The sequence below is a fragment of the Acartia tonsa genome, chromosome 5, assembly GCF_053477335.1.
Source record: "Acartia tonsa isolate MP-2025a chromosome 5, ASM5347733v1, whole genome shotgun sequence".
Lineage (NCBI taxonomy): Eukaryota > Metazoa > Arthropoda > Copepoda > Calanoida > Acartiidae > Acartia > Acartia tonsa.
Genome location: NC_137264.1, coordinates 18,451,574 through 18,465,827, shown reverse-complemented (window position 1 = coordinate 18,465,827; position 14,254 = coordinate 18,451,574). Strand labels below are relative to the sequence as shown.

At 34.7% G+C, this 14,254-nt stretch overlaps 1 protein-coding gene across 7 annotated transcripts in view; it reads right to left on the bottom strand.

Moving 5' to 3' along the window:
* Gprk2 (G protein-coupled receptor kinase 2) overlaps window positions 1-14,036 on the bottom strand; it is a 51,343-nt gene extending 37,307 nt beyond the window's left edge. For 6 of the 7 annotated variants that reach the window (XM_080160615.1, XM_080160616.1, XM_080160617.1 and 3 more), the window contains exons 1-5: window positions 13,742-14,036; window positions 12,390-12,541; window positions 4,735-4,873; window positions 1,700-1,832; window positions 1,226-1,287 (exon numbers count right to left, since the gene is read on the bottom strand). In XM_080160615.1, coding sequence (XP_080016741.1) covers window positions 1,226-1,287; window positions 1,700-1,832; window positions 4,735-4,873; window positions 12,390-12,469 — 414 coding nt within the window. In that variant the 5' untranslated portion in view covers window positions 12,470-12,541; window positions 13,742-14,036. The remainder of the gene's footprint in view (window positions 1-1,225; window positions 1,288-1,699; window positions 1,833-4,734; window positions 4,874-12,389; window positions 12,542-13,741) is intronic. The other variant, XM_080160621.1, reaches the window with a different exon arrangement.
* Window positions 14,037-14,254: the final 218 nt, after the last annotated feature.

Sequence of the window (14,254 nt, the reverse complement as noted above, 5' to 3'; positions counted from 1 at the left end):
TATCCGGCTGATTTTTGACGCCGGATATCCGGTTATCTGGCCGGATAGCCGGTAAATTGCCGGACATCGAACGTTGGCCAGATATCCGGCCCAACCCTAGTATCTATACAAATCACTAGCTCTGAGCTGATTAATGTTCTGTTTTAATTTATCTGCAGTAAAAATTAGGAAGAGAGGTCAATATACAACAAACAATTAAACACACACACACACACACACACACACACACACACACACACACACAGCCAACCACACACGGCTTAATTAAAAAACACACCATATTTACAAAACAAGAACGATTATTTCCGATAGAAAAGTAGCGTTCATCAAAATTCAGTAAAGCAAAGAACAAATAAAATCATGATCATTAAAGATTAAAAATTTGTCTTGTTGTATGTTTGTTTGATCGGATTGTTTGTAGGAAAGGGGTGAATATAGTAAAGGCAATAAAAACAAATCTTATTGTAGATGTTACAAAAATAGGTACAAAATATGCGATAAGATAAATGACTATGCTTAGCCGCAAAAATTAAACCAGATGTAAGGGGGGGGGGGGGGGGGGTAATGCAACCATCTCGTAATCAATGTATAAATGGCACTTAGAATTCGAATTTTGATCTGAAATTTTGCATGAGAAATCCTTGGTAGGTCTATTTTCCCTAAATCGAACAAAAAGTTGGATAAGAAGCGGCTAACGACTGGCGGTTCAGCCGTTTAGTTATTTTTGGGCTACTTTTAATGTTGTTGTTGTTGTAGCCATCGGGCTATTTTTAATTCAAATCCATCACGAAACCTATCTCCACATAATATTCTTTTCCGCTCTAAAACGTTTTCAAACGACGGTTCTAGCCAGTAGTTGCTGGTACTAGAAATCTAAAAAATGTTTCTTGGTATCATTTCACATGATTTAAAGAAAAAATATGTTTCAAAAAGTTGATTCCTACGTAATATATGACAGATTTGCCCTAAAAATAGTCAAAAAACGGCTAAACGGCTGAGCCGTTAGCCGTTACTTTTTAAACTTTTTGTTTGATTTAGGGAAAAAAAGACCTACCAAGGATTACTCATGCAAAATTTCAGATCAAAATTCGAATTCTAAATGCCATTTATACATTGATTACGAGATGGTTGCATTAAAAACCCCCCATTACTATCTGAAGTGCAAGATCTGTAAATTTTTGTTTTAGGTAACTAGTGTAGAATTATCTATGTCATTGATGCTCACCTTGGAATTGTCCTCAGTCTTCCCGTTGTCAAGAGTGTCATTCTCTTTGAGGTCATGGTCACCTGTAACACAAGGAAAATCATGTACACAAGTAGCGTAATATTAACCAACTGACAACATTATATAAAAGGAACGCAACATGTTATTCATTTAGATAACAGAAATCTTTTAATCATGATATTAGGGTAACAAATTACGTAGTAAATGTCATTGCTGATATATTAACATTTTAAACAATCTCAAGATTAGGGAAATCCAACTAAAAATATTTGCTAAAGATAATACAGAAAGAATTCTTCGTTTTAAAAAGGGACAAGATACCAGGATTCTAGCAGTCAATTTATCTTTCCTGAATACCCACTTCTCTTTTGTTACATCCCAAATCAATTTATCCCGAGTTTTCACCGAAAAAAAAGTACCAAATTTTCTGTGATTTCAAGTCGAAAAGTTTGTGGTATTCAAAAATATGTTAACCTGTTTTAATTTTCGTGAGGTATTTGGCGGCTATCTTTTTAGCCTCATTGACCCTGTGTTCCTCTAAACATGTTTCATAATCCTCCACAGCGTCCAAGAAGTCATTGTAGTAGTGGTACGACTTGTTCGACGCCTGAAAATAAAGATAGTATATTAGTGCATTACCAAATCGAACAAGTGTGACGACATACCAAAGAAAAGAAAGAGAATAAGGAAAAAAAACAAAGATAATCAAAACCTTTGAAAATAAGGTTTATGTCTTTTGAAGCATGATCATGATCAACAGGCAGACGAACAAACAATTTATAGAGTATATGCGCATATGTCATAGGAATCTTTACTGAAATTTTAGCTGTCCAACTTCAATAGCAGCGTTACGGACTAACTGACGGACAAAGTGAACTGTAGAGTAGCTTCACTACTTTAAAGTGATAAAACTCCGTAGAAATACACAATTTTAATAAGGGCGTAACATGTGATTATAATATTTGCAAGCAGAACAATTTGAATCATGAAATATATTTGTGAAAGTTACAAACTTAAGAAACTGGATTTACTACAAGGCAAAAGATGAGATTCTAAAAAAAGGTCTTTTGGCTAAAAAGTAGAATAATTAAAAAAAATACCCAACCCATTAAATCCAAGGATGATCACATAAATGACATGAAATTAATTAGCAAAAAATGAAGTAAAGTTTATTTTCATCAAAATACTTTTCCACTCGTGCACTGTAATATGCAAACAGCTTGCATGAAACCTAATCTTATTAAAGTGTGTAGGAAATAGTGTACATTCACTACCGCTACAAAAATCAACGGGATCAGTTCATTCAAAATATTATTTTGGGCGTGGGATTATTTTTTACTCTGCCAAATATCTCTTTAAACGGGGAGGTGTATGATTGCCTCCAGAAAATAGCCTAAAACCTAACCTCCAATTTCAAACTCTTAAAAATTGAATAATGATAATTTCAGCTGTAGGGGAGACACACACAAAACTTGTGCAAATCTAATAATATGCGGAAGTAAACGCACACCGCCGGGAATGCCATGGCCTTGCAAAGTTTGAGGCGTGCAAAATGCTCGCATTACCAACATATCAACTAGATACAATTCTTTTCATCAACATTTATTAACAATTTCCTCATCATATCTAAAGTACCACAAAAAAAAACACCAGTTTAAATTTAATATGGCAAGTTTGATACAAAAATGTCTATAAATCACTTAATATGAAATGTTTATTTGGTTCCAATAAGCAAATATTTATAATAATCTTTTGGACACCATATATAAATAGAGTAGCTTTGGTATACAAAAAAGCATTGAGGGGGTTAAAGTGAAATCTGATGAAAATTAATAGAGTTATAGATGGTGCAATAGGGACTGAGAAAATGAAGCAAAAACACTGAAGGTATCACAGCGATTATAGAACAGGTATAAATATTCTTTATAAAAAAGCGACAAATCAAGTAATTCTATGAATAAAAAGGGCGCCTAGCAACCTCACAAGGGAACTATAAAATTGGCACTTAGGGAAAATAGCTTTCTGTGCCGTTTAAATTTCGAAACCTTCATCCTTATTCCTGGACTCAAAACCCAGAACAAAGATTTATAAAGCATATATAGCATTTGCAATTAAATGGAAACTTCTCTATTTTGGTTTCTTGAAATTTAGCTTTACTTAAGTGACTAGGTACCTATTCATTTCCTAGTTAATATGGGATTGAAAGATTTGGATAAAAAAAAGCAGCTAGTTAAAAATCTTATTTTTCTCGCCATTTTCAATTTATACTAGGTATAAAAATGTTGCTTTTTAATACTTATAAAACTGTACAACAATATTTTGTCTACAATTATCATGAAAGTAACTTTTTTTTCCCAGGTATGTTTTAGGGAAGGTACAAGGATAGGTCAAAATCTCAAAAAGAAGAGCCCTAAAAGATTTTTTGATCAATATGTAAAATTAAAGTAAAGGTAAACTCCTTTTTAAAAGCTATGGGCTTGAACTTTATGTCTTTAATTAGATTACCTATTGAGTAAGGTTGTATGAATGAATAAAACCTCAATGTTTGAGTGTCCCTTGAGATGTATTTACTACCCAACACAACAAATGAATCCAATTTATATGACGTTGGCTGCAGTAGATTTCCTGACACACACAGGAAGGGAGATTCAGAACACAATTTTGATGATAGCATTAAAAAAAATTTTTTAAAAAGGAGTTGACAGAACATTAAAAATGAAATAAGCTACAACTTAAAGCATTGACTCCAAACTTAACATTTCTTTGAATAATCATAATTTGATATTCGCAATTTTGCACCTATCTTTAAAAACTACCTAGACACTATTTATGAGTTGCAATAGGTAGGTAAAACTTTATTAAATTTAGCCCTAGGTAGAATCTAAAGTCTAGATGTTGAAATCCTATATAGAACCCCAATAAACATCTCTGAACCTTTATCATCTTCCCTACAATAAAATGCAATCTTGCACAAAAACAAACGTACACTTACACATAGAATCACACATAACACACACAGAAGCAAACTCCCACACAAATACCAAAACTCACACAAAAACAAACTCACATTCTTATATAAAAAGAGTTTTCCTATAGAAAGAGAAAAAAAGTAAACATCTTTGGCATTCCTATATTTCACTGATAGGAATTTCCGAATTCTACCATAACCCTAACTTTTCACTATATACCTAGTTTATTAGGTAGGTATCTAACTCCTTTTTAAAATAAAATCAAATGACACAATTTTAATTTTTATAGTTAAAAGAACTAAAAGTTTTGATGATTTTAAATAGGTAGTTACCTATATGAAAAGTACCTAGGTATTAAAACTTAATCATCATGGTTTTATGCTTAGTGTGTCTCAAAATTGCAAATCGACAAATTTAATGGACATTTGCTACGGCAACGTTTTTGTTTTAGATTCCCTATCTAAAATATTAAAACCCAGTAAATGTCTACAATGAATTATCCATTTACAAAATTTTCTCTGAGATATAATTAAGACTTACCTCGCAGAACTTTCTAAAGAGAGCAGCTCCAATGGGTTGCTCCCCGACTATATACCCGTAAGTGTCAGATTTCAAGGTTCCAGCCAGATCAATACATTCTGATATGTGCGGAAACGTTAACAGCTTCTTCCATTTTTTACTAAAAATAAAAAAAGTTAATCAAAAAAAGAAGGTTGACAACATCCATGAGTACTGAGTAGCGAAGAACCAAAATATCATGGCATGGATGGACAATCGCACGAAGTGTGTTAGAGACAGGGTTTCGGATCCGGATCCGCAAGGATCCGCATATTTTTGATTCCAAGGATCCGGATCCGGATCCTTGGACTCAAAAAAATGCGGGGAAAATGGAAAAATCTACCTAAATTTATATAAAATCTCAGACATTCTCTTGATGAGAGCCAATCTTTAAGGTTTAGGTTCAGACTTGAAAATTAAAAGTATTTTTGACTTCGAATTAAAGAATAAAAGGGGGGGGGGAAAATGTGGTGACTCGTGCCACGACATACCAGCAATTTTATTTTGGGTGCTACTCCCTTAGTTTTAGAGATAATTGGGTGAAATCTTTTGGGCTGGGTCACTAATTACCCCAACTAGAGGTATCTTTCAAAAAAAAACGGCGGCGGGTCCGCCGTTCGCCGCCATTTTCCGCCGCCGCCAAAAAAAAATTTTTTATTGCATTTCTCGCCGAATTAGGCAATTTAGAATCATTTGAGACCATGTTATTTTTTTCAAAAATTTTTCCCCTTATAACCAACCCTGCGGGGGGACTTAGTCATTTTTTTTTTCAAATTCTCGTTTATCAAGGTATATCTTAAATTCAGTGCCTCTCCTAAGCTTTTAAAGATATTGAGACAAAACCTTTTGAGGTAGATCAGTAAAAAATATTTGAATAAAAAATGGCGGCGATACCGCCGCTCCCGCCGTCCACCGCCATTTTCCGCCGCCGCCGCCAAAATTTTTTTTATTGCATTTCTCGCCGAATTAGGCAATTTGGAATCATTTGAGACCATGTTATTTTTTTCAAAAATTTTTCCCCTATAACCAACCCTGCGGGGGGACTTAGTCATTTTTTTTCAAATTCTCGTTTATCAAGGTATATCTTAAATTCAGTGCCTCTCCTAAGCTTTTAAAGATATTGATACAAAACCTTTTAAGGTAGATCAGTAAAAAATATTTGAATAAAAAATGGCGGCGGTACCGCCGCTCCCGCCGTCCACCGCCATTTTCCGCCGCCGCCAAAATTTTTTTTATTGCATTTCTCGCCGAATTAGGCAATTTGGAATCATTTGAGACCATATTATTTTTTTCAAAAATTTTTCCCCTTACAAGCCGTCCTGTGGGCGGCGGAAAATAGCGGTGGATGGCGGGAGCGGCGGTACCGCCGCCATTTTTTATTCAAATATTTTTTTGCTGATCTACCTCAAAAGATTTTGTCTCAATATCTTTAAAAGCTTAGGAGAGGCCCTGAATTTAAGATATACCTTAATAAACGAGAATTTGAAAAAAATGACTAAGTCCCCCTGCAGGGTTGGTTATAAGGGGAAAAATTTTTGAAAAAAATAACATGGTCTCAAATGATTCCAAATTGCCTAATTCGGCGAGAAATGCAATAAAAAAATTTTTGGCGGCGGAAAATGGCGGTGGACGGCGGGAGCGGCGGTACCGCCGCCATTTTTTATTCAAATATTTTTTACTGATTTATCTCAAAAGGTTTTGTCTCAATATCTTTAAAAGCTTAGGAGAGGCCCTGAATTTAAGATATACCTTAATAAACGAGAATTTGAAAAAAATGACTAAGTCCCCCTGCAGGGTTGGTTATAAGGGGAAAAATTTTTGAAAAAAATAACATGGTCTCAAATGATTCCAAATTGCCTAATTCGGCGAGAAATGCAATAAAAAAATTTTTGGCGGCGGAAAATGGCGGTGGACGGCGGGAGCGGCGGTACCGCCGCCATTTTTTATTCAAATATTTTTTACTGATTTATCTCAAAAGGTTTTGTCTCAATATCTTTAAAAGCTTAGGAGAGGCCCTGAATTTAAGATATACCTTAATAAACGAGAATTTGAAAAAAATGACTAAGTCCCCCTGCAGGGTTGGTTATAAGGGGAAAAATTTTTGAAAAAAATAACATGGTCTCAAATGATTCCAAATGGCCTAATTCGGCGAGAAATGCAATAAAAAAATTTTTTTTGGCGGCGGCGGAAAATGGCGGCGAACGGCGGGAGCGGCGGACCCGCCGCCGTTTTTTTTTGAAAGATACCTCTAGTTGGGGTAATTAGTGACCCAGCCCAAAAGATTTCACCCAATTATCTCTAAAACTAAGGGAGTAGCACCCAAAATAAAATTGCTGGTATGTCGTGGCACGAGTCACCACATTTTCCCCCCCCCCTTTTTTTGAAAAGTTGGGTGATTTTATTTTTATTGTCAAGGATCCGGAACCGGATCCGGTAGGATCCGGATCCGGATCCGCACTGACCAAATTTTGAGGATCCGGATCCGCATACAATCAATGCGGATCCGAAACCCTGGTTAGAGAGCAAATTTTTAATTGTCATAACAAAGAAAGAAAGAGAGAAAATCAAAAAAAAAACCTGAAATAAACCTGCCGACAGACGGACAAATTCATTTCTCTACTTGGTGCATATGTTATAGGAAAAATTCAGCTGTCTTTTTTTTATAACAGCCAAGCAAATCACACTTCCCCCAACGGAGTTACCAAGCAAATTATTTTGAAAAATAAAATGCATATTTAGGGTACCTTTTTCCTAAATAGTAAACTTAATTTGCATGTTTAAGATTCCTAATATCGTGACATTTTTCCTTTTTTTAATTAAAGTCAAAAGTTTCATTAAGCCATGTTATTGTTTATAGCAAAGGAAATTGCTTTTATTCTGCATCTCTCAGGAGTAGCGTTGCATTTAATACTTTTACGATAAAAATATTTGCTTTATTTATTAAGAAAAATAAGTAGGTATGTATTATGGATAGTCATAAAGTTTATTATAAACAAGGACAATTACGTCCATAAATAGAGCAAAAAAACAACAATTGTACATTATTTAAATATAAAAAAACAGTACACTATAATACTATGTATGCGTGTCTGTGTGGTAGTGTAAGAGCCTATGCACGGACGTACAAACACACCTTAATTAGAAATTTTTTGCCCTTCTATACCTAAAGTATTTAAAGTGTTCAATTAATGGGCTGTAAGTAAAGAGTGGCTATACTAAAAGAAATGTATCTCATACCCTAAAATAGTCTAAAACCGTCAAATTGTTAATCAAGCTGCTTTTCCTTCATAATAAAGTAGTAAAAATTTCAGGATTTCCGATGCAAAATTAATATCAATCTAACAAAACTATTATTAGTATGCAATAAATAAAATTCTTATCATGTTATATTACGTCCGGTTAAGAGTTAGACGACAGCTAGAAAAATAATAAGGGGGGGGGAAGTTCTGCCACTTTCGCGTAAACAGTGTGCTGTGGACTAGGTATTGATTTTAGATTATAGGTTATTTAGGATAAAAGTTTAGTTTTGGGTATTAGTTCACGTATATTTAATCATTTTTTGAATAGGTCTCCAGGTTCAGGTGCTGCAGGCTGGAAGGTCGTTTCTGGACAGGTAAAAAAATTAAAAATTTTTTGTTTGAAGAGTTAGAGAGCAACTTATAAAACAAAATATGCTTCTTTTTGAATGTTATTAACATATCTGCAGAAAAAATTAAATTCGACCTCCAGGTTCAGGTGCTGCAGGCTTCCAGGTCCACTCTGGACAGGTAAAAATTAAAAACATTTATTTGAAGAGTTAGAGGTACACTTATTAGACCAAATATGCATCTTTTTGAATGTTATTACCATTTTAGAAGAAAAAATTACAATCGGCCTCCAGGTTCAGGTGCTGCAGGCCTCCAGGTACACTCTGGACAGGTAAAAATTAAAATTTCTTATTTGAAGAGTTAGATGTACACTTATTTAACCAAATATGCATCTTTTTGGATGTTATTACCATATTTGAAGAAAAAATGACAATCGGCCTCCAGGTTCAGGTGCTGCAGGCCTCCAGGTACACTCTGGACAGGTAAAAATTAAAATTTCTTATTTGAAGAGTTAGAGGTACACTTATTTAACAAAATATGCATCTTTCTGGATGTTATTACCATATTTGAAGGTAAATTGACAATCGGCCTCCAGGTTCAGGTGCTGCAGACCTCCAGGTACACTCTGGACAGGTAAAAATTAAAATTTCATATTTGAAGAGTTAGATGTACACTTATTTAACCAAATATGCATCTTTTTGGATGTTATTACCATATTTGAAGAAAAAATGACAATCGGCCTCCAGGTTCAGGTGCTGCAGGCCTCCAGGTACACTCTGGACAGGTAAAAATTAAAAGGGGGGAGGCGGATGTGCCACTTTTTGAAACCAAAAGTAAAAGTCAACAAAGAAACTCAACTAAAAAAAAGAGTTACAGGTCTGAGATTTTGCATGGCAGTTGCTTTATAGGGGTACAATATGGAACTGTGAAGAAACGGCGGCGCAACCGCCGAAAACCGCCGTTTCCCGCCGAAATTTTTTTTGCCTTTTCTCGGCGGTTTTCGGCGGTTGCGCCGTCGTTTCTTCACAGTTCCATATTGTACCCCTATAAAGCAAATGCCATGCAAAATGTCAGACCTGTAACTCTTTTTTTAGTTGAGTTCCTTTGACTTTTAGTTTTGGTTTCAAAAAGTGGCACATCCGCCTCCCCCCTTTCTTATTTGAAGAGTTACAGGTACACTTAAAAAACCAAATATGCATCTTTATAAATTTATCTAGCTGGCTCCTGGAGGCCACCTTGACCCTATCTGGAGCACAACTCAAACCTTTCATCTAAATAAAACAAATTATAAAATTGATTTTTTAAACCTGTCCAGCAGGCTCCTGGAGGCTACCTAGAGCCTGCCTGGAACAAAAATAGAAGACTTACTTAATAAATTTTGTCATATTATTATATTTTAATAAGGGGGGGGCAAAAGTGACACTTTTCGAAACCAAAACTAAAATTCAACAAAGGAACTCAACTAAAAAAAGAGTTACAGGTCTGAGATTTTGCATGGCAGTTGCTTTATAGGGGTACAATATGGAACTGTGAAGAAACGGCGGCGCAACCGCCGAAAACCGCCGTTTCCCGCCGAATATTTTTTTGCCCTTTCTCGGCGGTTTTCGGCGGTTGCGCCGCCGCTTCTTCACAGTTCCATATTGTACCCCTATAAAGCAACTGCCATGCAAAATCTCAGACCTGTAACTCTTTTTTTAGTTGAGTTCCTTTGACTTTTAGTTTTGGTTTCAAAAAGTGTCACTTTCGCTCCTCCCCTTTTCTATTTAGAAACCTTTCCTCTAATATCAAATATTACCTTTATTGGAATTTACCTTGCCAGCGGCCACAAGCATTCACCAGTGGTCACCAGGATCCAGGTAAGGTGTCCAAATCAAAAAGTATCAAAAAATATTATAACTGCCTGTCCAGAGTGTACCTGGAGGCCTGCAGCACCTGAACCTGGAGGCCGATTGTCAATTTACCTTCAAATATGGTAATAACATCCAAAAAGTTGCATATTTGGTTTAATAAGTGTATCTCTAACTCTTTAAATAAGAAATTCAAATTTCTACCTGTCCAGAGTGTACCTGGAGGCCTGCAGCACCTGAACCTGGAGGCCGTTTGTCAATTTACCTTCCAATATGGTAATAACATCCAAAAAGATGCATATTTTGTTTTATACGTGTACCTCTAACTCTTCAAATAAGAAATTTTAATTTTTACCTGTCCAGAGTGTACCTGGAGGCCTGCAGCACCTGAACCTGGAGGCCGATTGTCAATTTACCTTCAAATATGGTAATAACATCCAAAAAGTTGCATATTTGGTTTAATAAGTGTATCTCTAACTCTTTAAATAAGAAATTCAAATTTCTACCTGTCCAGAGTGTACCTGGAGGCCTGCAGCACCTGAACCTGGAGGCCGTTTGTCAATTTACCTTCCAATATGGTAATAACATCCAAAAAGATGCATATTTTGTTTTATACGTGTACCTCTAACTCTTCAAATAAGAAATTTTAATTTTTACCTGTCCAGAGTGTACCTGGAGGCCTGCAGCACCTGAACCTGGAGGCCGATTTTAAATTTTTCTGCAAATATGATGATAACATCCATAAAGATGCATATTTGGTTAAATAAGTGTACCTCTAACTCTTGAAATAAATGTTTTTAATTTTTACCTGTCCAGAGTGTACCTGGAGGCCTGCAGCACCTGAACCTGGAGGCCGATTGTCAATTTACCTTCAAATATGGTAATAACATTCAAAAAGATGCATATTTAGTCTAATAAGTGTACCTCTAACTCTTCAAATAATTTTTTTAAATTTTTACCTGTCCAGAGTGTACCTGGAGGCCTGCAGCACCTGAACCTGGAGGCTGATTGTCATTTTTTCTTCAAATATGGTAATAACATCCAAAAAGATGCATATTTGGTTAAATAAGTGTACATCTAACTCTTCAAATAAGAAATTTTAATTTTTACCTGTCCAGAGTGTACCTGGAGGCCTGCAGCACCTAAACCTGGAGGCCGATTGTCATTTTTTCCTCTAATATGGTAATAACATCCAAAAAGATGCATATTTGGTTAAATAAGTGTACCTCTAACTCTTCAAATAAATGTTTTTAATTTTTACCTGTCCAGAGTGTACCTGGAGGCCTGCAGCACCTGAACCTGGAGGCCGAATTTAATTTTTTCTGCAGATATGTTAATAACATTTAAAAAGAAGCATATTTTGTTTTATAAGTTGCTCTCTAACTCTTCAAACAAAATTTTTTTAATTTTTTACCTGTCCAGAAACGACCTTCCAGCCTGCAGCACCTGAACCTGGAGACCTATTCAAAAAATGATTAAATATACGTGAACTAATACATAAAACTAAACTTTTATCCTAAATAACCTATAATCTAAAATCAATACCTAGTCCACAGCACACTGTTTACGCGAAAGTGGCAGAACTTCCCCCCCCCTTAATTGTTGGTATTTTTACGTAACAATAATAGTATATCATTTTTTTAAAAGTAAATCACAAAAAAAACTTGTTTGTAAACGAACGATGGTAAAATTTATTACGAACAAAATTGAAGATAAAATGGTTTGATTGGGATTTTCAAACTCCGTTTAATTCCCTCAAGGTAAGTAAGTAAAGAAATCAAGATAGAGCTAATAATACATTAATAACAAGAATATTTTTTCTTTTTTCAACTGATACCTTTTTGAAATTAGAAAAAAAGTTTACTGTCCTTACATGTAAAGACATAAAAACATTAAACATATAGAAATTATAATGTCCTCTAAATTCACCTTAACATAAATAAAAACTAACCTAAAAAAAAATCCATTTTTCTAGCCAAAGATAGATTTATTACAAACTTACTTAGACGGACGAATGGACAGACATACATAAGACATAATGTGGACGCCGTAGTGTCCTAGATTGATTAGGATCGGTTATAGCATTTTATATTAAAGAACCATTTAATTAGCCCTATTGTAGCCAAACTTCGAGTTTTTTTTTAAACATACTTTGACGGACTGACGGACATAAAAATGACAGAATGCTTTAAAAAAAGGTTACCTTCGGCCTTTGCTACCCTCTGGTCCACCTTCTCTGGCTTTCAGGTAGACAGTGTTGGCCACAATATTCTCTAATTCCATCAGCTCCAGGGTGAGGCTGGCAGGGACAGGTCAGGGAAGCACAGGGGGCGAACACACCCCCTTAGTCCCAACCTAAATCAATATAAAAAGTTTGGTAAGGTTTTAACTTGCGGTGGGACACCTGACATATAACAATCAGCGCGTCTAGTCCTTTAAAAAAGATAAATAACGTAAAAAAATTTTTGTCTTTCAGTTGAGTAGGTACCTAGGTGTTTAACCAAGGAAGGGCGGATTTCGTAATCAAGGTATAAAAAGACACTTTGTGAACGTCAGAGACTAAAAAACATAAACCTTTCTAGAAGAAGGTTTTATAAAGACCAACAAATCTCTAATTGCTTATAAAAAAAATCTGAAAAAATAATCACACTTGGTTAAAAACCTTTTTCCTAAAACTATTTTAGATCATTTCATGTCCTTGGAATTTTGAATTTAATTACAAAATCTCTGCCACAAATATCACTTCTAGAATAGGTAATTTTTAAACAATAATGTATTTTAGAACTTTCTATTCATCAACATAAAATATGAGGAACTCGATTCTAACTTGAATTCATGGCATGAAAGTTTTTGACTTCCTGAATGCTGATTCAGTTTAACCTACATTTCAATCAGATATTGAATTACAGGGACATAGAAACTTGGAAGAAAATAAATGTAGGTATGTTTAGTTTATTTACAGAAAAAAAATATGAAGGAGTTTAAAAGCTAGCTCAAATCGATCCGCTTCTTTCTGTTTTTCTCTTTTTAAAAAGAAATACTGGGAGAGGACATTATACCTCTACCTTCTAAAGATATTGTGAAGGATTTTAACTTTTAGATTCTAAACAAAAGTGTCTTGGTCAACTCATTAACTCCTTATTTACAAAAACTGAGAGTTATAGAGTTATCTTACCGAACAAATTGATTTTTAAAAATTGAATTTGAGCACATGGGACAGTGATAATATCAAACAATTTTGAGTGAAAATTTCCCCACAACACAATTTCCTACCCACTTCCCGTTAGTTACACAGCAAAACAAGTTTTACGCCAAGAAATCCAAGATTATTTCTAACGGGGGTAATATGAGAGATTTCAAAGGTTTAAGGGAGGTGATCTAATGAAAATTTAAAAATTTCGATAATGACTAAATGAGAGATTTCAAAGTTTGAGAGAACACCTCCTTTTCCATCCCTCCTCTTAGACATATATGCCTTCAATAAATACCGGAATTGAACAGACAATCAGCTAGCACGATACCATTAACGCTAATGCGATAAGTAAATGTACATACCTTATAAAATATAAATATAAAGGATATGCTCCATTCAACCAGGATGTTCTTGTTAATCTACCACTTCACTTTGAATTTATTTTAAACATTTTGATTTTTCAAACTCTTCTTCTAGGCTATAATACTTGATTTAAACCACTTTTAAATTATTTTTCACTTCTAGGGATTTTATTTATCCCTGTGTGATATTTTATTTGTGAACACTTCACCCCTCCTCAAGTCCAAATGGTAAAACTAGCTTGTAGGTTTTAACTTCATTTTTAAAAATCTGAAAATAAAATTTAGACATTATTACAATTGAAATTCTAAATTGATCCGTCTATATGTAGAATTTTTTGGAATATTGCTTATTTTGGTGTGTAATTTAGAAAACACCTGGTTAAAGTTAATTTTCTTTCGAATAACTCCATTGCTAACTAAGGGGGAGGTCATTTTCTAGTAAATTCCGTAAAGGTGTGTGTGTTATAAGGCCTAAAAATAGTAGTAGAACGATAAGGTGCTCTATTTATTTGT